Source organism: Echinops telfairi, unplaced genomic scaffold (assembly GCF_000313985.2).
Source record: "Echinops telfairi isolate 266 unplaced genomic scaffold, ASM31398v2 ScPeMD7_7400;HRSCAF=8409, whole genome shotgun sequence".
Lineage (NCBI taxonomy): Eukaryota > Metazoa > Chordata > Mammalia > Afrosoricida > Tenrecidae > Echinops > Echinops telfairi.
In genome coordinates, this window is record NW_022111300.1 from 35,760,989 (window position 1) to 35,782,822 (window position 21,834).

The following is a 21,834-nucleotide window of genomic DNA, read 5'->3' on the forward strand; positions in this document are numbered from 1 at the left end:
GGGGGGGGTACACACGACGGGTTGAAGGCCTCAATGGTGCTCATGGCTGGGCTTCCGCTTGTGAAGGCCACTGTGAGCCAGAGGGGCAGGGCCAGCCAGGCCAGCAAAGGGCTGAGGAGGGAGAAATCAGGTGAGGGGGACCTGGGCGGACGAGGGCAAAGGGAAGGCAAGAGGTGTGACCTGGGAGGCTCCACCAGGCAATCCTGAAACAAACAGTGCCACACCTGGCCTCACCAGCGCAGTCCAGGGCCCTCCCTCCCCCGGCGCCACCCGGGGCTGCCTCCTCCCACCCTGCTCCCCACCTCAGACAACTCAAAGGTTAAGAGCAGCACCAGCAGCTCCCCACCCTGGCTCTGGACGCTGCCGGCCGGAAAATCAGCTGGCCACTGGGCCAAAAGGAACTCAGGGCTAAGTTAGGCAGGGAGCTCACCACCAGCCAGGGTCCTTGGTAAAAGCCTGGTGCTCTGTGGCGGGCTGGTGCAACGCTGAGCTCAGAATCACCCAGAATGCTCCCCCCGGGTTCCTTAAGGGCCTAGACCTAAAGGCAGGACAGACAGCCCTGGGGGGCGGGGGGCTAGAGCAAACAGCCCACAAGGATGGAAATAAACGGAAAAGGTTTCACGTTCACGCTCGGCTAGCTAGCACGCCCAGGCGGACTTCACCACCACCCAGACGCCCCACCAGACGGCTAAGTGTGTGAATTGGGGTAGGGGTGGGGGGTCTGGTCTGAGAAAACCAGCCTCTTCCCATAGCTCTGGCAACATCACCGCCAGGTGTTCACGAAACGTGAGGGTGGGTGGCGGTGTCTGTGGGTCTCTCCTTCAGAGGCTGGTGGGATTGACAGCCTCTGGCCCCATGGGTCCAGCAGCCTTGGGCCCAGTTCCAGGCCCAGCACAGCAACGTTCCTGAGGTGAGCTGACAAGAGGGGTCACACAGCAGTTCAAATCGCCCCTCCGGTCTCCCATTTAACCTCATCCCTCAAGTAGGCTCCTAATGTGGGCAATCAAGCTGGCACCCAAGCGGCCAGCTTAGAAACTTACAAGTGTCTTCCTCCGACTGCACCAACACCACTCACCACTGGTACTCATGGCCTCCCCTCCCGCACCCAGGCGGAGAGGCTTGGAGCAAACACAGCGAACATCCCCTAAGCACCACCAGGCTTCTCAGGGGCTCCTGAGCCACCTGCAGGGTGCACACGATGACTACCCTGTCCTGCAGGCAGAGACTCGGGCACCTGTCACTCTCCAAAGGGCAGAGCTGGGACTCCAGCTGGTGGGAGCTGCGGGTGGGCTGCCACCCAGCCCCCACCCGCTCCCCACACCCAAGGGTGCTACCCCAAACACTGGATGGAGAAATGAAGACCCTTCGGGACACATTTAGAAAATGCTTCTCTTACTTCTAGAGCTGAGCACAGGTCCAGCCCTGAACCAGAGAAGCCTCGTCTTTGTCAGAGAGACACTGGGACCTTGGCCACGCAGCCTTGTCCTCTCTGAGCCAGCGCCTTACCTGGCAAATAAACTAATACACGAGGAAACCAAAAACCAAACCAAGCTCACTACCATCAAGTAGACTCATAGCGACCCTGAAGAGCAGAGTGTACACACACACACACACACACACACACACACACACACACACACACACGGGTGTCCAAGACTAAGTATATTCTGGGAGCAGAAAGCCTCCTCTTTCTTATGCAGAGCGGCTCGTGGTTTCAAACTGCTGACTTCGAGTTAGCAGCCCCAATCCACTACTCACTGTACCACCAGGATTCCCACCTGAGAAGGGTGGAACAACATGGCCCCAGGGCTCCCCCCTTCCATTCCTGACTGCCTCTATGATTTCTGGCTGACTCTATGATTCATAAATGTGCCGGGTCAGAAATAAAGCAAGCTGGTTTCTATTTCTTTTCACTACCTTGCAGCCCAGGGCAAGAAAAAAACAGAACCTATTTTCCCCATCTCTATACCAACCGTCCTGTCTCAACACTACACACGTGTGCTGTCCCCCGTCTTGTCACTCATTGATCTCATATAACAGGGTTTCCCCATGAGAGAACTCCTGATCACGACCCTATTTCCACTGCCCACCGGGCCTAGTGGCCGGACCTTTCTCCCAGGTTCCTGGGTCACCAGTGTTGGGTCACCAGTGTTAACAGATTAGGCTAGACTATCAACCTAAAGGCTGGTGACTCAAATGGAGTATTTATGACTTAGGAATAATCGAGTTAAAACTTACTCCCCTGCTACCCAAACAAGGCCTATCTCCCCAACCCTCCTTTAACACACCCCCCCCAGCCCCATGTAAGCCTGCAGCGCACCCCCCACCCCCCACAAGCAGTCGGAGGCCCCTGCTAAGCAAGTTCTTTTGCCATCAGAGGACATAACTGAGGGCAGCACTGGGCAGGGGAGGGAAGCCACACAAATCAGGCGCTCCTGCCTGTCTCGCCAGTCGGGCTGACGGGGCTTCCTGTGCCCCAGTGTTCAGTCATGCAAATTACAGTGTACCCGGCCGCCTGCCTGCTGCCTGCCCTGGCCGCAGAGGAAGGGTGGGGCCTCCCGACCCAGCCAACTCCATTCATAATATTTACAGTAAATGGGCCTCTCTAATGATCTCTCAAGTCAGGGCTTCGGGACTCTTGACTCCATATTCTGGCCCACACGGTTCACACTGTCATGTCCCCCCAAACAGAACTCTCCTGAGAAAGGGGGCGTGTCTGTGCCCCAGGCACACACCTGCACACCCAGGAACCCCAGACCTGCCAGGCACGGTCTACTCCCCCTGCCTTCCAGCTGGCCGGCCATCTGGAACGGTCCACCTCTAAGGACGCACGACAGAGATGGGACAACCAGCCAATCAGGAAGTTCACTGGAGGCCAGCAGCAGTGTTCTGGTCACCCTGGATGTGCCTGCCTGCCACCTGAGAGAGTTCAGAGACATCAGCTCTCCCTCGATTCCCCACCTGGGATCCAGCACTGGGATGTGGAGCCTGTCTGTCTGTCTGTCTCACCTACACAGAGCCCAACAAAGGACTCCTTTCTCAGGAACCACCTGTGTTCATCTTCCTACAGGGGCGTTTCTGAGCATGCGGGATGACCCATCACAGGCGGATGGACATCCCCCCATGAGAGCCAGTCTGGAAGGCAGTGGCCTGGCGGATGCAGTGACAAGCCAGCAGTTTAGGGAGATGGAGGGGGGCGGGGGGATTTTGAATAAAGGGTGCCCGAGGGCATTTTTAGGGCAGTGAGAATCTTCTGTCTGAATCTGGGCAGGCAGGCACAAGACATTTGCCAAAACCCACACAGACGCAGTGTCTAGTGAGGGCTCCCTGATGTGAACTTGAACTTGGGAGTTACTAAGCCTTATGAATATTGTTTCAATTGTAACAAAGGTGCCACTTGGAAACACGATGTTGGTAATAGGGGCAGCCCTGCAAGGGGGTTGGGAGCGGTTCCATGAGAATCCGCTGTATTTTCTATAAAACTAAAATACCTCTAAAAAGTCTGCTTCGAGAATCTTAAAAAGTCTCTTAAAAACCGGTATTCCAAAAGGTGCCGGGTGCTAAGCTGTGGTCTGACCCTCTGGATTTGAGAGCTGCCTCCTCCCCAGGGGGCCTCGTTCAATCTACCCCCAGTCCCAGAGCAGGCCCTGCCCTGTCCCCACCCCCCACAGAGCCCTCCCCTGCAGTTTTCCTGAGGGTAGGACACAGTAAGGGACAAGGCCACCCGCCCCTCCCCCCAGCTCTATTCCATCACCATTCTGACCCTGCAAGGAATGGGGCCACGTTTTGAACATTTACTGCATTCCGGCCAATAAATTCCAGCCAGGGATGGGATGGGAAGCCTCTCCTCCCCACCCCACTCTTAGCCCTCATTCCTGTCGCCACCAAGCCAGGCCAGGGCCACACTGTCCTTACAGGGAAAACAGCAGGACAGGCTGGAGACAGCGTGCAGACTGGGAAAGTTAATCATTACTTCTGTCTGCCTCCGTAATCTAATCTCCCGGCCCTGACACTCACGGCTCAGTCATCTCAGCCCCTTCACCCCACCCCCAAAGTGCCAGGACTTCCCAGGGGCCCAGGCTGCCCATCCCTCCCACCACAGCCCCAGCAAGGGCCCCTGGAGTTCCCCTCCCCCTCCACCCATGGGTGGCCTCTGCTTGCTGGGTCCCCAAAGTGCTCCTGCTCCGGGCCTCACATTTAAAAGCGGGCCTGGGTCTGGACCAGCACCGGCCCACCCCCTTTTCCAAACACGGAGATACTCAGACACTCCCCCAGCCCCCAGAGCTCACCCACCCACCCCACCCCGAGTTACAGAGTACAACTGCCCGCTAGGGCACCCTTGGCTGAGCGCTTCTTTCAGACAGACCACCAAGGGTGTCTCCTTCCGGGAGCCACAGGGTGAGTTAGTAGTCGTGCCCACTCTTTGTAGCACCAGGGACTGTCTCCTTGGGGACAGGGTCCCAGGACCAGAGACAGCATTCCTGGGGTTTTCACAAGGCTGTGTATGGGGCTCTGGACATTGTGGAAATGCCTATCTGTAACACGTGTGTGCGGGTGTGTACACACAGAAGGGTACAATTGCCTAGGGAATGAGTTCTCAACTTTCAACCCCTACTTCTTAAAGTTTACGGGCCAGGAACCATCAAGAACCCCCATCTTTTCCTTTCAGAACGGAAGTGACAGCCATCGGTTTCCACCACCTGAACAACGGACTCAAATCAGAGCAGCAACTCACGGGCTCGCCTAACAGCAGGGGACCTGGGTCCCACCGGAGCTCTCCTGTTGCAGGTGAGCAAACTGAGGTCCAGGACACAGAACCAGGTGACCTAATGCCATGCACCATGGCCGGCTGGTGGCTGACCCTCCATCCTGGGCCCCAGGGAAAGCAAGCTGGGCTCTGGGCGCTGAAACCAGAGACCTCCCTCCCAGAACTCACACACTTTATGACTTTGCAGAGAGGAACCCCATGCAACGTCCAGGTTTCCTCCCCATAAAAAGTACTCCTATCCACGGGGGAGGGGGGAGGAAGAGGGACCCAATGGAGTTTAAGAATTGTGCTGCAGACCCAGAGCAGTGAAAACTCAGCTTTTGCTGGGTTACTGATTAATCAAGGTGTGGGGCAGTGCTGACCGGGGGCCCTGTGTGTGACTGACAAGCAGCCAGGGCGCTCGCTCTCGGAGCCTTGCAGCTTTTCATTGATGAGCTTCTCTTGCCTCAAAGAGTAGGGAGTGGGGCCCTGCCAACAGGAGGCATCAGCAGCAGTGGGAGGTGGAAAAGAGACAGGGAGGACAAGTCACCCTCCCCCAGTGGCTTCCCAGGAGAGACGAATCCTTCTATGCCAACTGCACAGAGCTGACGCTGGCAAACCAAGAAACCATTCTAGCCCGCCCGCCGGGTCAGGTGCCTGTGCATTAGAACCAGCTCACTGGCAGTCTGAGTGCAGAGGGGGCTTCCGGGCGAATGCAGAGTGATCCCCCACCACACAGCTGTGTTTGGTGGCAGGCTGTTTTGGTTCCCTTTGAAGGGACCTCATCTCAGGGGAGGCTCAGCACCCCCATGATCCAATGGGGAAGCGAAGCAGTGATGGGCAGGCTAACTGGAACTGGCGCCAGGAGCTGCCTTCTGTCCAGAAGACAGCGACCTCCAGCTCTGTAAGATGAGACTGGAAGTGGGACCAGGCAGTCCCGGTGCCGAAGCACCAAGAAGGTTCCTGAGGGAGCCCTGGAGCCGTCCATCCAAAAGCCATAGGCCTTGGGGGAGTAGGCAGGGGCAGGAAGCCGTGAACATGAAACACCTGCCTGCCGCCTGCTATCAGATGACTCCACTGTCCACCCCAAGATGGGAGGGCTAGGGCTGTACCCACGGGACCGGGACTTCAAAAATGGGCTTGAACCTCCAGGAGTCTAAGTGACAAACATCAGGGCTTCCAGTCCCCGGTGGGTCTACAAATTAAAGTCAAAGTCCTTGCAAGCCTGGGGGCCATTAAATGACACTCTTCCAAAGGTCTGCCACACCTCCTTCCCAGCAGTAGTCCCACTGAGAAGGAGCCCTCCCCTCGGCTCAGGGGTTCCCAGGAGCCCCCGAGCCCAGGGGAGCAGCAGGACCTGGTCAGTCGGTGATCTCAAGATGGACCCGCAACTGGGGCTGGGACCAGTGTGCTAGAAAGCATGGAGACAGGCCTGCCTGGGTCTATCTACAAGCCTGGCTTTGATCCTGACGGACCCCAGAGCCTCCGTGGAGGCCAGGAAGTGACAGGAAGACGCTGTCACCCTGTGCTCACCCCTGCTATGTCACGCACAGACACTGTCTAGTCTAGAAACTGCTCAGTGGGAGCCCCACCCCTACCCCTGCCTCCACCTCCTGCACGCGGCCGGCTCCGACACTGGCCACCACAAAACATGGCATCTGCTGCGCCAGTGGCCTCTGGGAGCCGCATCCTCGGGGCCCAGCACACCACCTGGCACATAGTAGGTGCTGAGTGAAGTTTGCGTGAAAGGGATGGTTCTTTCCTTCAGGGACCACAGTCTTGAAAAAGAGGCTCTGGTACAGGCAGGAAGGTGCTGTGGGACTGGGGAGAGACAGCTGCCAGCCAAAGGTACCAGCAAAACCTTTGATGTGGTGGTGGTGGGTGCCCAACTGTTCACGACAGATTATCAAGTAAGCACAAGTAAGCCTGTGCTTACCTTACTTAGCAGGTCATCTGACTGCCTGGCCCAGCCAGCTCCCCACCTGGCAGAGGGAGGCAAAGGTGGAGCACAGCCCGAAAGGGGAGCAACCCTTTCCAGGGGTCAGCCAGGAGGGCCAAGGCCTCTCCCTGGGCATCAGGAGGGTGGAGGGCAGAAGGCCCTGTTCCCGGGTCAACCACCACCCCGCTGGCTGCAGCGCCCCAAGAGGTGTGCCCCACTGCCAGGCGCCACCCGGGCACCTTTGTGGGCACACCACGTGCCCACAGCACTCTGCTCTGGCGTCCGCTGTTTGGATAGGTTAGCCTCCACAAGTGTCCAACAATGCTGTTGCACTCCCCAGGGCTCCTGTTGTGTTACCAAAACAAAACACAACACAAGAAAAAAGCCAGGGGAGGGGCGGAGGGAGCCAGCGGGAAGCCTCAGCGTTCCCCCTGTTCCCTCCCTGCTCTGGTCTCCAGCCTAGAGAAGGCTCCTTGAGGGTGCGTCCCAGGCATGCGGCACACAGACGGGTGCCACTGCCAGGGAGGGGCCCAGGCCACCCGTGGAGGAGTAAACGGAAGTGAAGCCAGCACACCCAGGGCAATGCCCCCCTCTCCTTCCTCCCGGGCAAGCCCTGCCTCTGGGGGAAGCTTCGGGGTGACTGTGGGCCACCATGGCCCCCCTCCCCAAGGCAGGGCAGGGCAGTCAGAGGGCTCACTGCAGTCAAAGCTAGAATGCAGCTGCGCCAGGGCTGCTGGGGCTGCTTCCTGCGGGCACCTCACTGGTGCCCTGAGAGTGTAGGCCCGCCCGTGAGAGGGGGGAGGGGGGGGTGGCACTCAGTGGTTTGCAAGCCCGCAGGATGCCAGACACCAACACTCACACCCGGAAGTCCCTCCCTGCCACTAACCAAAAAAAAAAAAAAAAAAACAAAAAAAAACCAACCACCATATATAATTTTTTTTTTTGCAAGTTAAAACCAAGCTAATGATGCTGGGTGGGGCCCAGTGCAGAGGGTTATGCAGTCAGACCGAAATGCGTTTCCAGCCAGGAACTGCTCAGCCTCGCCATTTGGGGAAGGAAGCAGCAAAAGTCATGAAAGAGTCTTCAGTAAACCGGGAAATAAGGCTTCAGTTAAGCATTGCAACGGAAGGTGACCCTTCTGGTAAAACTTTTTTAAAAAATAATAAAAATAACAAAGTTTGCTAACAGCCCCTTTCTTAAAGAAAATGACCTGAAAGTTCTTGGGGGGGGGACAACACAGGACCAACCCACCACCAGGGCCGGCCTTCTGCTCAGCTACTACCTTTTGTGAACAACTTTTTCTCCTTCTCATAAAGAGAGCATTGCCATTTCCGGTCTCATCCCCATCTTCCCTGCTAACTGACAACGGCAAAGTTATCACCCCTGCTCTTCCACGACTGTCCTCAAGGCCACAGAAAAGTTCTTTTACAAACCACCGGGGGCAGGCAGGGCACCCACTCCCTCAGACACCATCGGGCCCCCTCTCTCAAAGACCACTCTTACCACACTTTGCTGCCAGCTTAGGGAAGGAGAGCGGGCCGGACAGGCCTGTTCTCTGGATAACACATGCCAAGATCTTCAACTGGGGTTGTCCACAGCAACTGGGGGTGGCACCTACAAACCCCCACACACCCAACCCCCCCACACACAAGGAGACCCCGGAGGGCGGAGGAGCCAGGCCAGGAGTCCACCCCAGTGCAGGCTGCTTCCCCTGGTGTCTTCCCACTGCACCCAGCCCTGCCACAGCAGTTAATAATACCTTCCTGCTGAAAATAGCCCGGAGAGGAAGCCTCTCTCTGAGACCGTGGGCTCTCCGCCAGCCTCAGGCCAGCCATTCAGTCCTGAGCGGGAGGGAAGGATGGTGTGGCCAGCGGTGACCTCCCAGTGGCCACTCCGTACAGTGGTCTCTATGAAGCGTCAGCTAGGGGAAGGGGGGAGGGGTCCCCTCAGCGGCCCTATAGCCTCAGTCCGAGTACAAGGGACCTCCATCTGCAGTGGTGGCAGGGCTGGGGAAGGGTCCCCATCGCCAAGCAGGCTGGGGGGCGGGCGCCACAGCTCTTGAGTGACCATCGTGACATCAGGGGGCTGGCAGGGCCCTGGAAGGGCAGGCTGGAGAGAAGCAGCGTGGGAGCCCAGGTGCACTCCTCCCAACATCAAGGTTGGGCTCTGAACTGGGGAGCCTTCCCTGCCTCCCTGTCTCCACGGGAAAAGGAAGCTCCCCCACTGCGCCCAGAAGAAGAAGATTAAAGTGGACCTGCTCCTTCAGTTAAGGCAAGCTCCCCCAGGAAACCCCAGGGTCCTCTGGCACAGGTGTCTGCAGCCAGTGCACGCTGGGCACCTGCCAAAGAACTCTCCCCTTGACTGATCATCCAGGCATCCACCGCCCCAGAGGCCACCCAGGGTCACTGTGTAAAATACCACGTTGAGCCGCTCATCACCCTGACCACATACGTGTAGCTGTCCGTGCAACCAGTGCACCCATCTGTCCTGTTACCACTACCAGCCAGCATTTTCCTCTCCCCGAAAGGCGGCAGCAGCCTTGCGCCCGATCTCGGCCCCGGCCCCATCATGAGCACCATACAGCGGCAGAGCAAGGAAGTCCCCACCACCCCCTCGAGAGCCACACTTGACCATGACTCTTAGGGACGTCTGTCTGTCTCCTCACTGCCTGATCCAGTGGTGCAGAACTTGGCCACCATGCAGCCCGGTGTCCAGAGGTGCCACAGCCAGACTCTGCTAAGAGAGGCCTGGGGGGGGGCGTGGGGGGGGGCAAGTGTACAGGTGCTGCAGTGCGAAGAACCTGGCATGCCCTGCCTCCACCCGCTGGCAGGCGGGGCCTCGCTGCCATGTGTGACCGAGGGGGCAGTCCATCTCATCTGGCCGGCAGTCTTCGCGTGCGTCACCCGGCGTCTAGGCCAACCCGACAGCCTCACTCTTTCCAGGACAGAGCGTGTTTCATCTGCAAGCCTCTCCTTTCTCGGGGTGAGTTCATGACCTGGGGCACCGCACACACCAGAAGCAGGCAAACCGCCTGAGCTGCCGTGCCCGGGTGTGCACAGGTGAGCCGGCCCTCGCCCCAGACGTGAGGCTGGCATTCAGAACGCTCATTCAATGAGATACAGGCGGTCCTAAGGAAGCTCGCTTGTGGTCACCAGGGGTGGCGTCCCCCTCTACTACTGCCCACCCACCCACCGCCAGCTGGGCTGTGAGCACAAACCCCTGGCAGGAGGGGGCTCCAGGCTGCTGCTTCCCACAGGAAGAAGCGGCTGACTCCTGTTACTGTCACCGCCCATCCACACCAGATGGGTCCACATGCAGCCAAATGGCTGTCCTTAAAGCAGAATAGGGTGCCCCCACCCCCATTGCTTGATTTGAGGCCCAAGTGACCATGGGCAGAGCCAGGGCTGCACATTCCAAAGACAGGTGTTTCTGAGGTTGACCCCGATGACAGGGGGCTCAGAGAGGCCCTTCCTGGAGGGACACTGCCGTACAGACACGTGGAGTCAAGCACTCATTCAGAATTCCATCTGAATCTTCAGACTCTAGCAGAGCTAACAAGCTGGCTTCCCGGGTCACTGGCTCTTCTATAGCACAGCTTTGCACACAGCCAAGAGCCGGGTTCCCTCAAACCCGTCCGTACTGTCTGCTACCAGTGATCTCCTTCCTTGACATCAGGGATGGGGAGGGGGTCCCCATTCCCCCCAGTGACCGCTGGCCTCCAATCCCCTGCCCAGGCTGATGGACAGGCGAAGGACCAGGCAAACCAGCAAGCAGATGAAGACCCCTCCCAACCTAGAAACCCGGATAGAGACCGCTAACTGACATGTTATAGACCTCAGTGGGCGTCCTCAGAGCAAAGCCCGTCCAGAGCCACCAGTGACCCTCCCTGGGCCAGTGCATTGGCATCCCAGCAACCACCAGCGCCCATGTGTCACGGCTCTCTAAAGACAGCCGACCTGATTCAGAACTGCCCCACCAATTGTCACCCCTGCCCAGCCCAGAACCTCACTGGGGCTGCTCCGCCATCCCCCCCAAGCCTGCCGTGGACACCTGCGTGCTCGCGCGTCTGCGCCCGGGAGTGCCTCTGTGTGCGCGTGTGCCGGGGCTCATCCATCTGTCTCAGAGAGCTGGCTGTCAGAATCTCCTGGAGCCCGGTCACTGCCTTCTAAAAACGTCTTCCCATCTGAGGGAACGTGCCGGCAAGGGGTGTGGCCCAGCGTGCCTTGGGGGTGGGGGGGCTCTTGAGGCTGGAATTATTCCAGCTGCTACCTCAGCAGTGCTGCTCCCCTACCGGGCAGCCCCCTCCCCACTCCTCCCTGCCCCCTTTCTGAGGACCAGGGCTGCAGTCACCAGGGCGTTTCTGGAGGACATTCTAAAGCCCCTGCCCCCGCCACGGAGGCCTAGCATTTTCACATTAGCTTTTTTCCCCTTCCCTTCTTCCTTTGCCAAAAGCATCAAGCCCTGGCTGTGCTGCCCGCAGTCCTCCCTCCCTGCACTGAGGCCCATTCATGAGGGCCCTCTCAGTCAGGGCAGGACAGGAAGGAAACCAGCACACGGGCCTGTGAAAGAGACACTCAGAGCAGTTGTTTCGGGGGGGCGGCTGGGGGGACCTTTCCCTGCACTCCACCTTGAGGCCCCGCTGCAGACTGGGCCCTGCTCCTACCCTCCGGTGCTTGGCTAACACGCCCCACCTCTTCCAGCCCTGCCCTCCTCCTTCGGTGACCGTAACCCTCTTGGGGGTCCCTGGCCTCATCCTCAGTGAGGCAGACACACCCAGCCTTCCCCACACCCCTCCATGATCAACTTCTAGAAAGGAGGTGGTTCGGGCTTTCTCTACTCTGGGCTTTCAGGGGGCATTCTTGCTTCAAAGGCGATGCACCTGGTTTTCTGGGTGCCCATCCTGCCTGCCCCCTTCCAGCACCCCCAAACCCAGTGACATCCACCCACCCCACGGTGTCTAACTCTCCCGCCCCAGCCCCTTCCCCCACCGCGCGGCGGGGCATGAGCCCACTGCTCCACTGCAAACAGAAAAGAGGAGCTAACTTTGAAGCCCTGGGAATTAGTAAATCAAGAGCGAAAATTCAAAACAAATGCTCTTTCATGTGGACGCTCTGGAGTTTTCCCCCCTGCTTTTTTGTGCAGTTTTGTTTAAATCCTTTCAGACACACCACCTCCCCCCTCCTCGTAACCCCTCATTAATCTAAGAGGCTGCAGTTACCTGGCTTGGGGGGGGGGGGGAAGAACAGTTCTTAATGGCCTCACTCCCCATTTTCTTTCTAGAAACAATTTTGGGAAAGGAAAGCCCACCCATCCCCCAAACGACTGAGTGGGTCCAGGCATTTCTCTCTCTGTATCTGTCTGTCTTGTCTGTCTGTCTGAGGGAGGCTGGCTGAGGAGGGGCTGGTTCAGACAGCGGATGAGCTCCTCCATCTGCAGGAAGTGGCAGGCACGATGTTATCCGGAAGACAGGCCTTGGGGAAAAGTGCCCTTTTCCAAAAAGACCCATTTCCTTGCTTATTTCATGTAGTTCCGAGGGGGCTGGAGCCCCTCCCAGCACCTCCAAGATTGAAAAACCACACCCGTCCAGCAGCCTTAAGGACAGACCCTTTCCCCCTTTCTCCACCCTCTGGTCTTTCCGGACCACTCAGTCAGCCTTGAAGAGCGCGGACAAGACTCCAGGCACAGCCGCTGCTGCAAGCTCCCACCACAGCTGCCCCCAGCCTGCGTACCCCACCCCATCTTTCCCCTGCTTGATTCTCATTAAAACAGTGCTTCTCAACCTTCCTAATGCCGCAACCCTTTAATACAGTTCCTCAGGTTGTGGTGAACGCCCCCCAACCATAAAATTATTTTCGTTGCTACTTCTTCATAACTGTCATTTTGCTACTGTTAGGAATTGGGCGACCCCTGTGAAAGTTCGAGACCCAAAGGGGTGGAGAACGGCTGCATTAGAAGCTTGGAACAAACAGCACCCTCTCTCAGGTAGCAGCCAGTCTACACTGCACTGAGATCCAAACAACAAGCATCTCCGGACAAGCATTCTCCCTCTGCCTGCTCCTTTCGCCATGCTTGACCAGAGTCTCAAAGAGGCCAACCAGTCTCAGCTCCTGCACCTGGGCTGCCACCGTGGGCCCCACCAATGTCCAACAGTAAAAAACCAGGCATCTGAAAATATTACAGAAGTCCCCCCCCCACCCCCGTACCCCTTTTTAAAAAAAATATAAACGTCATTCCCTCTTGCTGAAATGCATTCCTAGAAAACACAGGGCATGATGAGGGCAACACACGTACAAACGTGCTTGATACAATGGATGGATGGATTGTGATTGAGAGTTGTACGAGTCCCCAGTAAATGATTTTTTTAAAAAGCACACACAGGGCTGGCATCCTGGAGGGGCAGGGAAGCTCATGCGGAAGTGGTCTTTGGGGAAAAATGCAACGCCTCCCACTTCTGCAGGCAGTGAGGTTCTCTGAGAAACTGCCAGTGTCGAAGGGCAGGCACCAAGGCCCCGTTACACACCTGCCCTCACCTGACGCCGAAACCCTCCAGGGCAGCACTGGCTTTCCAGGTCCAAAGCTCTAGTTATCCGTCCCAGAACCTTATGTACGGGTAACCTACCCTCCCTTCCTTCCATCTAGGTGGGACCAGTTACACCTCCAGTTGCTGGCACTGCCCACCAGCCTGCCGCCCGACTCTGGAGGGCACGCAAAGAAGCTGAAAGGCCAAGTTTGTGAACCGCCCCCTCCGGTGCCTGGGACCTGCATTCAACAGGTTCTCAAAAGGCCAGCAGCCAGCCCCTTCGAGGCACCCCATGCGCCCACACCAGGTGCCTCTCAAAAACCACCACCAGGCTCCCCAGGGCACACTTCTCGCCCACCTGTGGACCCGACCCCAGTCCTCACTGAAGGAACAAGATGAGACAAGCCGAAGGACAGGGGCATCAAGTCACCAAGGGTCTGTCCAATCGGGCACACAGCGGGCACACAGCAAGGGAACCCCGCAGTGTGTCGCCCCGTCCACCAGCCCCACACCGCCCCCTCACGAAGAGTGCAAAAGCCAGAGGGCAAAGCCCTCAAAACAAAGAGGACCGTCTTTCTTACCTGACAGCCCCCCAGGGGCCAGATAATTCGTTCCCCCTGGTTCACCGGAGGAAGGCACAGCAACTGGACAGTCCGCTGCGGGTTTGAGAGGGAGAGGCAGGTCAACCCGTGTGGAAGTAAGTAAATCACACATAAAAGCAGAGTGATGGGTCTTGAAGCACATCCTAGCAGCAGTCAAGGAGAGCCACACATTCCCCGGGGCTGACTCGCCGCCACGAGGCCGATTACTAATGGTGTGCTCAGGCTTTGCTGCCCATCATAAGACAGACCACAGCACCTTGTCACCCGTCTGGGCTCCGGCGGCCAGTTAATCATTAGTCCAGCCCGTCTCCATCACAGACTGGCTGGAATGCTGCTCTTATTACAAGTTCCCCCCCATGGAAGAAAACAGGTAGTTCCCAAGGTCAAAGTGAGTTTCAGCTCTCCTTTCTCAAGCCTGGCTGTGCTGTCTGCACTGCCCCCAGTTCCCACCCCCCACATACACATCTTTTACCAGAAAAAATAAAGGGCAAGGCTTGCTGAAGACTCAAGAGGTCTCACTCAGGCGTCCCAGTTCCTTAAGGCTACTGGTGGCTATGGGGATTGCTTGATCCTTTGTATGGGTAGTGGAGCCTGAAGTGCAGGGAAGTACTCCAACATCAAGCCTCCGAGCGGATTTTACCCAGGTGGACATAAGGAGCACCCCACTCAGAACTTAAAGGTCTGTAGCTTGAACCCACCAGCTGCTCCCCTCCGGGGGGAGAAGCAGCCTGGCAGTCTGGGCCAGTCTGACAGTAACGTAGGGAATCTTAGGGGGCAGTTCTACCCTGCCACCCAAGGATGCTAAGAGCTGGAATCAGCTCAACAAGCGTGCTACAGGCGAGACAGGCACTTATGTAAGGCTCCTTCCTGGGCGGTGGCAAAAGGCTTGTGTGCCCAACTCCACTATTAACCTAGAGGTTTGCAGACAGAGCCCACCCAGCTGTGCCACAGAAGGCCTGGCTGGCTATCTTGTGTCCAAAGAGGACCACCAAGAAAACCCCACAGAGCAGTACCACTCTGTAACAGAGCCAGCATGTCAGCAAGAAGTTGAGTTGTCTGTCTACATCTCTCTCTCTCTACACACACACACACACACACACACACACACACACAAACTTCAGAGTTCATAGGGAAAGTTCATCTCCCTTCATCCCATTTCCCTACCAATTTTCATACACACCCTTGTGTAAGCGCCACACCAAATCAAGGCAGAGAACATTCTCAGCAAGGTTCCAAGTCAGAAGAAAAGCAGTCAGCCAGCCCCCTCCAAGGTTGAGCCCAACCCCCCACCCCAATCCTGGAAGCTTTCCCAGACAACCCTGGCCCTGCGAGGCTCCCTGCCCTCTCCACCCTGTGAAGGCTTTCTGGCACCAACACTGGGTGGCTGCTTCCACTCAGATCCTTTCTGCCCTGACTCCACTACAAGCTTCTCTCAGGAGGGAGAGAGGCTCCCTGTCACCCTCAGGTGCTCAACCAAGGGGCCGGGAACGTCCACTCTGATCATGTCCACTGCAGCTGAGACGTAAGACTGCATACCTCACCCTCCCCACAACGTACTTCAATGACCCCTGACCTACGACGACTCACTCCCAGGAGACAGAAGATCACACCGGCCCCCATCAACTCATCACTCACTGACAGTCCGTACAGAAAGCCTGGCTCCGGAAAGGTGTGCGCCAGCTCTGAAGCAAACCCACAACTTCAATCCAGCCAAGTGTCCACCTCTCCAGGAAGACTCGATCCAGTCCTCCTACCCCAGCCCCAAACCACAAGTCCTGGGAATGCTATGAACAGTTTCTAGTTGGGACTACCTGGCCACACCAAAGACCAGCCCTGAGGGAAGTAAGCGTCTGGGTGCCCACCCACTCCGGTGGACCCAGTTTCCTGATAAAGGGGATAAGGGAAGATCATCTAAACCAGCCTACAGAAAGCCAGAAAGCCCTCCAGGGCCACTGCTGCCCCCTTAACCCCGAGTGTCTCTCAATAACCAGGGCTCCTCCCTGTCCCGATTCTCTAAAATTCTTCCCCCAGGCAGGACAATGTTCCTGAACAGTATCACTGCGGAGGGCTGGGGGAGGTGGGGGGGTGGCGGCAGTAGGCAGGGGGGAGAGGGGAGACTATGTAATCTCATGTTATCAGGGTAAAGTATAATTCCTAACAGGAATATACAGCTTTACAGGATACACTCAATCAAATAGAAAACAATAGGGGGAGGCAGGAAATGGAGTCCCTTGTTAGGTGGTGTGCACCCTGCACTTTCTAAACTACTTTGAAGGCCCTCGGAGCGCGCCTGATAGGCTTTCTCAACCCTGTGTCCTCCACCCATCACCCCCAAACGGAAGACACCCCCATATTAAACACGATGACTTATCCACGGCCACGCCCCACCGGGCCTGGGTGCTGGCGGGTGGAATCCCAGGGGCAAGGTGTGTTTCAAAGGACAGGCCTGGCATCCTGGGCAGAGCAGGGGCCCACATTCAGGGTGTCAGCAGCCACACATCAAAGGCAGCCCGCTCTGCACCAGCGACCACAAGTGTGTTTATGAAATGGTGCTCTGCCCTGCTCTACAGAGCCTTTGATCTCGGGAGGGATTTACAAACGTTAATTAGGCCGCCCTACCACCCTTGTGAAGTAGCAAAGTATACCTGTTCGGCATGCATCCAGGTAAACTGAGGCGTCCCTGCCTAGCCCAAGGGGCCACCCAGTAGGTTGGGCTACACCCCACGGAGCTCCTTATCCTATAGCTCTTCCTCCTCAGCCTTGCCAGAAGCGTCCCAGGCCTTCCTCCTGGGCTAGGCCTAGGCACCTGCATTGGCCTCTAGCTCCAGATGGGCCACACCTCCGGCCCGCTCCCAGATTCCCCACAGGTAGGAGACACCTACGGCTAGGGTCTCAACTTGGCTCATTGATTCTGAGACTCCAGCCATCCCTCTCTTCCACCCTCCACTGTCCCCCACATGGTCCAGTGCTCTAGGTTCTGTTTGGGGGGAGGGGGGATTTGAGGAGGACCTCTTTCCACCCAGCAGCCTCACCCTCACCCAAACCTAGCCCACCCACTGCTGTTGAGACTTCAACTCATGCTGACCCCCGCCGTGTGTCCAGCAGAGCGCTTGCCCACTGGGTCCTCTGCTGTCATCTTGACAGAAGCCACAGCACCACAACTCAGGGACCAACACAGCTCCAGCAAAGTCCTCCAAAACCCAAGTTTGGGAAGCAACAGACGAATGAACTGCTAAGAATGAGCATCAGCTAAGCACTGACCCATATCCCAGAGAGAGCGCCAGGTTTACTCCCCTCATATTCTAGGCTTCCCAAGTACAAGTCTGAGGCAAAAGTGCCACGTCCCCATCACCAACAGACCAGCCCGCCAAGTGTCCCAAAAGTACATCATCCAATCCAGAAGGCAATGAACCCTGGGGACAGAGGAGCAATGCACTGCATGGGACCTGTCCGATTCTAAGGGGAGCCCATCATTCTGGCTGTAGGACAATTGGATGAACCAATGAATGAATGAATCATCTAGTCTAGCACATCCCGTCTGATCTGGATTGAAACCCAGACCTGACAAAATCACTGGGGTTACAGGATCAGGGAAGAGTCAGGCTTCAAAAGGGGACAAGCATCCACCAGGGTGCCCTAGCACCCACAAGCTGAGCTCACCCAACAACACCCCCAGACCGTTCTTCTAAGCTATCAGACCACCAGATCCAGACAGAGGGCACAGACATACCCAGCAACCGCCACCCCCACCCCCCAACATCATTCCCACTACACAAACTGCAATTTGCTGTTGGAGGGCATGTTCTTATTCCTTACACTATAAGCCTTATAGAATGGGGGTCCTGGGTTGAGTCCGTCACAAGGCACCTTGCCCCCTCAATTCAGGTGTGAATCCCATCCCAGAGGACCCAGCACCCAAGTGTGCAAACACAAGTCCTGCCAAAGGCTGCAGGGTACCAGGCCCCAGACCCCTTCACAATCGCCCCTTTCCCCCCACCGGTGAGTTCGCAAAGGGACCGCTTAGTTGAACAACTAGTTAAGAGTTTAACAGATGTCCACTGGTAAGCCTCAGATAAGCCTGGTTCTCAACTGGTAAGCCAAGACCAAAAACCCAACCTACTCTTAGAAACTTTAGCATGCCAGTGCTCAGCCCCAAACTCTTCCATATACAAGGTGGGGACGAAAACCTGGGGAGCACCCCCACCCAGCCCTGGACTGTTGCCCCTTCACCCCACTCGGCCAGCCCCCAATCTGGCAGCTCTCCAATGCACCAGAGCAATCTCTTTCATGGGGGTTTCTTTCTTTCCTCTTTTTTTTTTCCGCTTTGTTTAAACAAAACGTTTTGGGTGAGTAACCAGCTGTTTGCATTTCCCATTGGCAGGTTAATCACTTCCTATTGGCCGGGCCTGGAGGACTCCCCACCCCCCAAATGGCACATTCCTGTCTTTGTGGCTTCTCTGTTTACACACATTTTGCTACCTAATGTCAACACTTGCTAATGAATAAATCTATCACTCCACTCTCCGAAAATGAGGTTCTGGCCTGGCAGAATGACTTCCTAAATCCTGCTAATAGCTTTAAACCCCACATCTATCTTTGCTAGAAACCCAAGAGAGGCCCTTCTTGTCTGGAACTTGAGGCTGTGGCTGGGGACACAACCTCTACCCGCCGTCGCTCTTTTCCCAACCGAAGGAAACCCTTCACATTTTAAAGATGACAGAAGCCAAAGCCAGCACAGGACAAGAGGTCACCTCTTGGAGCATGAAAAGCTTTGAGTCCCATTTAAGCCAAGACACCCAGTCGGGTTACATACAGTCTTTGGAAAAACAAGAGCTTGATGATCTGCTATCACTTGTTAACCAGACAGAGAGCTGGTTTATCACCTCATTAATGACCGTTTATCTGCTGTTTTGTAAACTGGAGCAAACTATCACGTGTTTTGCAGGCCACTATTAGACACAGGCGGAGGGGCAGGCTGCATTGCCTTCCCAACGTGAGGGAGCTGGCCTGGGAGAGCTGGTTGTGGAGAATAGGTTACACCGTTCATTAAAGTATTTAATTTATGACAACGCCCCGGCAAGACTTTTAATTAGTGGGGGGAAAGGCGCAACCAGCCAAAACTCAAGAGGGCAGAGGAGTTTGGGGGGGGGGGGACACGGGAACTGCACTAAATGGTGCCAACAACCCTTCACTTCTCTTTCTCCCAGAAACATTGGGGAAACAAAAATCCTCACCAGTCAGCTTTGCCATTCTCTGGGCCCCAGAGGCGAAAGTTACAATCCTTACTTTGAGCAAAGGAGTCTCCCCAGGCTAGGAAGGGGGTTTTGGAAACGGGGGCTCCCCATCCGCTGATGACACCACCTCCACCTCCACCCCCACCCCCACTGTTTAATGGAGGGAGAAGCAGCCAACCCAAAGGTGAACTCGGGGCGGAGCTGATGCCAGTTCTCCACTGGGTGCTTCTGCTCCAGCCCCCCCCCCCCACCATCCGGTTACAGAAACAGGCGGGCAGAGTTTCCCTAAAACTTTTATGGCCCCAACCAAGAATTCCGGGGACCCTATAACACTACCTTAGAGGGAAGTTAGGTGGGAAGGCGGCTATCCATTTTACTCCTACAATACTCCAGAAAGCCTTTCCATCCATCCACATTACCCTGCTTCCCTCACCTCCCCCTCCCCCAGCCACACTCAGGAGTTGAAACTCCCACCCACTTCTCCTTGGCCCCCAAGACAACTGCTTGTGAATCAAAGGTCCCCCGTGCTAAGGCTGAGCCCATCTCGGTCAGGGGGGTGCAAACACACAAGAAGGGTACTAGGAAACAACTTTGGGTTTAAAAAAAAAAAAAGCAACAGCCACGAATAAGAACCAAAAAAAAGCCTCTTGAGAAAAAGCCACCCAACTTTCAAAGGGGGTAGGAGAAGAGCACCACCCTGCCCCACACAGCTGCCCAGAAAGGAAAACCGCCCATTCGACAAGCTTGGGGTTCACGTCAGAGCAGGAGGGTACTTTGAAACGCATCGACTCACCAGTTGGTTTGAGAAAATCCATCGGGTATCTGGAGTAAGGAGGAGGGGGAGACTCTGGAATTTAAAAAGTGAGAGAAAATAAAGGCCGCGCCATGGGAGAGAGAGATAGAAACTTAAGATAACAGAGGCATTCTTCGAGCCCAACTGTTTGTCTTAGCTGTGGGGGTTGGAGGCAGGGCCGCGAGGCGGTGATTGCCTTGATATTTAGCTGTCAGATAAACAAAAGAGGCCGCCTGGCGCCAGCCGCCGCGCTCCGCTCCTCCACGTCTGCGGCGGCCGCCGCCACCGCCACCGCGCGCGGCCGGCCGGCTGGGAAACCACCGGCTGGGCCGCGGGGCGACAGGGCCCCCTTCCCCGCGCCCCCACTCGGGATCAATGGCCCCCCCGCCCGACGTACCAGGCCCAGCCCACCCGGAAGCCCCCCCCCAAAAAAAAGTGTCCCGGTGAACTTGGGGGGGGGGGCCTGCAGACACTGGGCTCCACTGGTCGGGGTGCACCGCCCCCCGCCGGAGTGGAAAGGCATGTTGGAGGCCCGGAGGACTAAAAGAGGGCCGCTGGGGCAGACGCGTCTACAGACGTTCTGTGCTTGCTTTTCGGGTAGGAAGGGTAAAGTGGGGAGAACCAACTTCGCCTGACTGCTTGTTCGGTTTCGGCCCCGGGCTGGCCGAGTGGGGGGAAGAGGTACCAAGTTCGTCCCCCAGCCTAACCACCTTGGCTTTCACAGTCCCAAACGGTGCGCCCAGGGCAGCCTGGGGGCCACTCGTGCCGCCCTGACGCTGTGCTAAGGGAAGAGATACTGTAGCCTCCCCGCTCCCAGCCTTCCTTGGCGGGCTTGGCCCTCGTCCAACTCGGCCACTCACCTCCACGCCTTTCCGGGTATGGGAGAGGCGTGACACCCCGCCTTCTCCGCTGCCCCTCGCAGATGCTTAAACGAGGATGCCTCATGTCCACCCTTCTGTCTAGTTCGTGTGCACGAGCCAGGCCACACACAGCCCCCCCACCACCACAGGCCCCCTCAGGGCATCAAGGTATAGCCCAGAAGGGAAGCCCCAGGGAATGAATGTCCCTGTCCCGTCTCTGCCCGCCTTCCAAGTCTCTTCCCAAGAGGGGGTGCACACTGGGAAAGGGCTGCACAGAGACAGCGCGCGAGAGGGGAGGTCTTTCCTATTGCTACCTGGGCGCGCGGGGTGGGGGTGGGGGGGTCCTGGGGAGGGTGGTCGCAGAACTTCTTACCTAGTTCGCAGAGTCGGCTAAGGTGATGGGGGTTGCAGCACACCAGCTCCGGGTTGATCTTCCCGTAAGATTCACAGCAACACAGCCTCTTGACTTCCGAGGAATGCCTGAGATCCGGCCACCTGAACACTTTGCACAGCAGGAGGGGGAGCGAGTAGGCCGAGGGCGGCTGCGCGCCGGCGGGCGCCCCCGGGCCCAGCCTGCAGTCCAGGCGGCAGGGCAGCAGGAGGCACGCGGTGCGGGTCCCGCCGCGGGACTCCACGGCCTGGAGCAGCAGCTCCAGCTGCCGCTCCTTCAGTTTCTTGAGCACCGAGTGCGTGAGCGCCTTCAGATCCGCCTCGGTGCCCCCGGTCGCGCCGGCCCCGGCGGCGGGGGGGTGGGGATGGTGGTGACCTTTGGCACCTCGGACCGCCTTGCCCATGCAGCAACCAGCTCTGCTCGCGCCGCCGCCGGCCCCATGCGCTCGGCCGGCCGTCGCCCCTTCCCCCCGCGGCTCGCCGCCGCCTCCCCCCGCGCCCTCCTCCTCGTCCTCGCCGCCGGGCGCGCGGCTCCTCCAGAGACGCCGGACGAGCGCAGATCGTTTGGTCCTGAACATGCGGGGCGAGGAGGCGAGGAGAAAAGTCGTTTGCCGGCTAAGGAGCGAACATGACCGGCGCACACCATGAAGAAGTCGGACGCCGAGTTGGGGCAGCAGGCGCAAGCGACAGCAGCAGCAGCAGCAGGGGCCCGGGCAGGAGCGGAGGCGGCCCGAGGGGCGCTCCGTGGC

At 57.4% G+C, this 21,834-nt stretch overlaps 1 protein-coding gene across 2 annotated transcripts in view; it reads right to left on the reverse strand.

Annotated features, from left to right (window-relative positions):
* Positions 1–21,791, reverse strand: part of SMAD7 (SMAD family member 7) — a 27,398-nt gene extending 5,607 nt beyond the window's left edge. Inside the window, exons 1-3 of one of the 2 annotated variants that reach the window (XM_004702977.2) lie at positions 21,069–21,791; positions 19,836–19,889; positions 13,788–13,862 (exon numbers count right to left, since the gene is read on the reverse strand). In XM_004702977.2, the coding sequence (XP_004703034.1) occupies positions 13,788–13,862; positions 19,836–19,889; positions 21,069–21,663 (724 nt within the window). In that variant the 5' untranslated portion in view covers positions 21,664–21,791. The remainder of the gene's footprint in view (positions 1–13,787; positions 13,863–19,835; positions 19,890–21,068) is intronic. The other variant, XM_045296180.1, reaches the window with a different exon arrangement.
* Between the last annotated feature and the right edge of the window lie 43 nt (positions 21,792–21,834).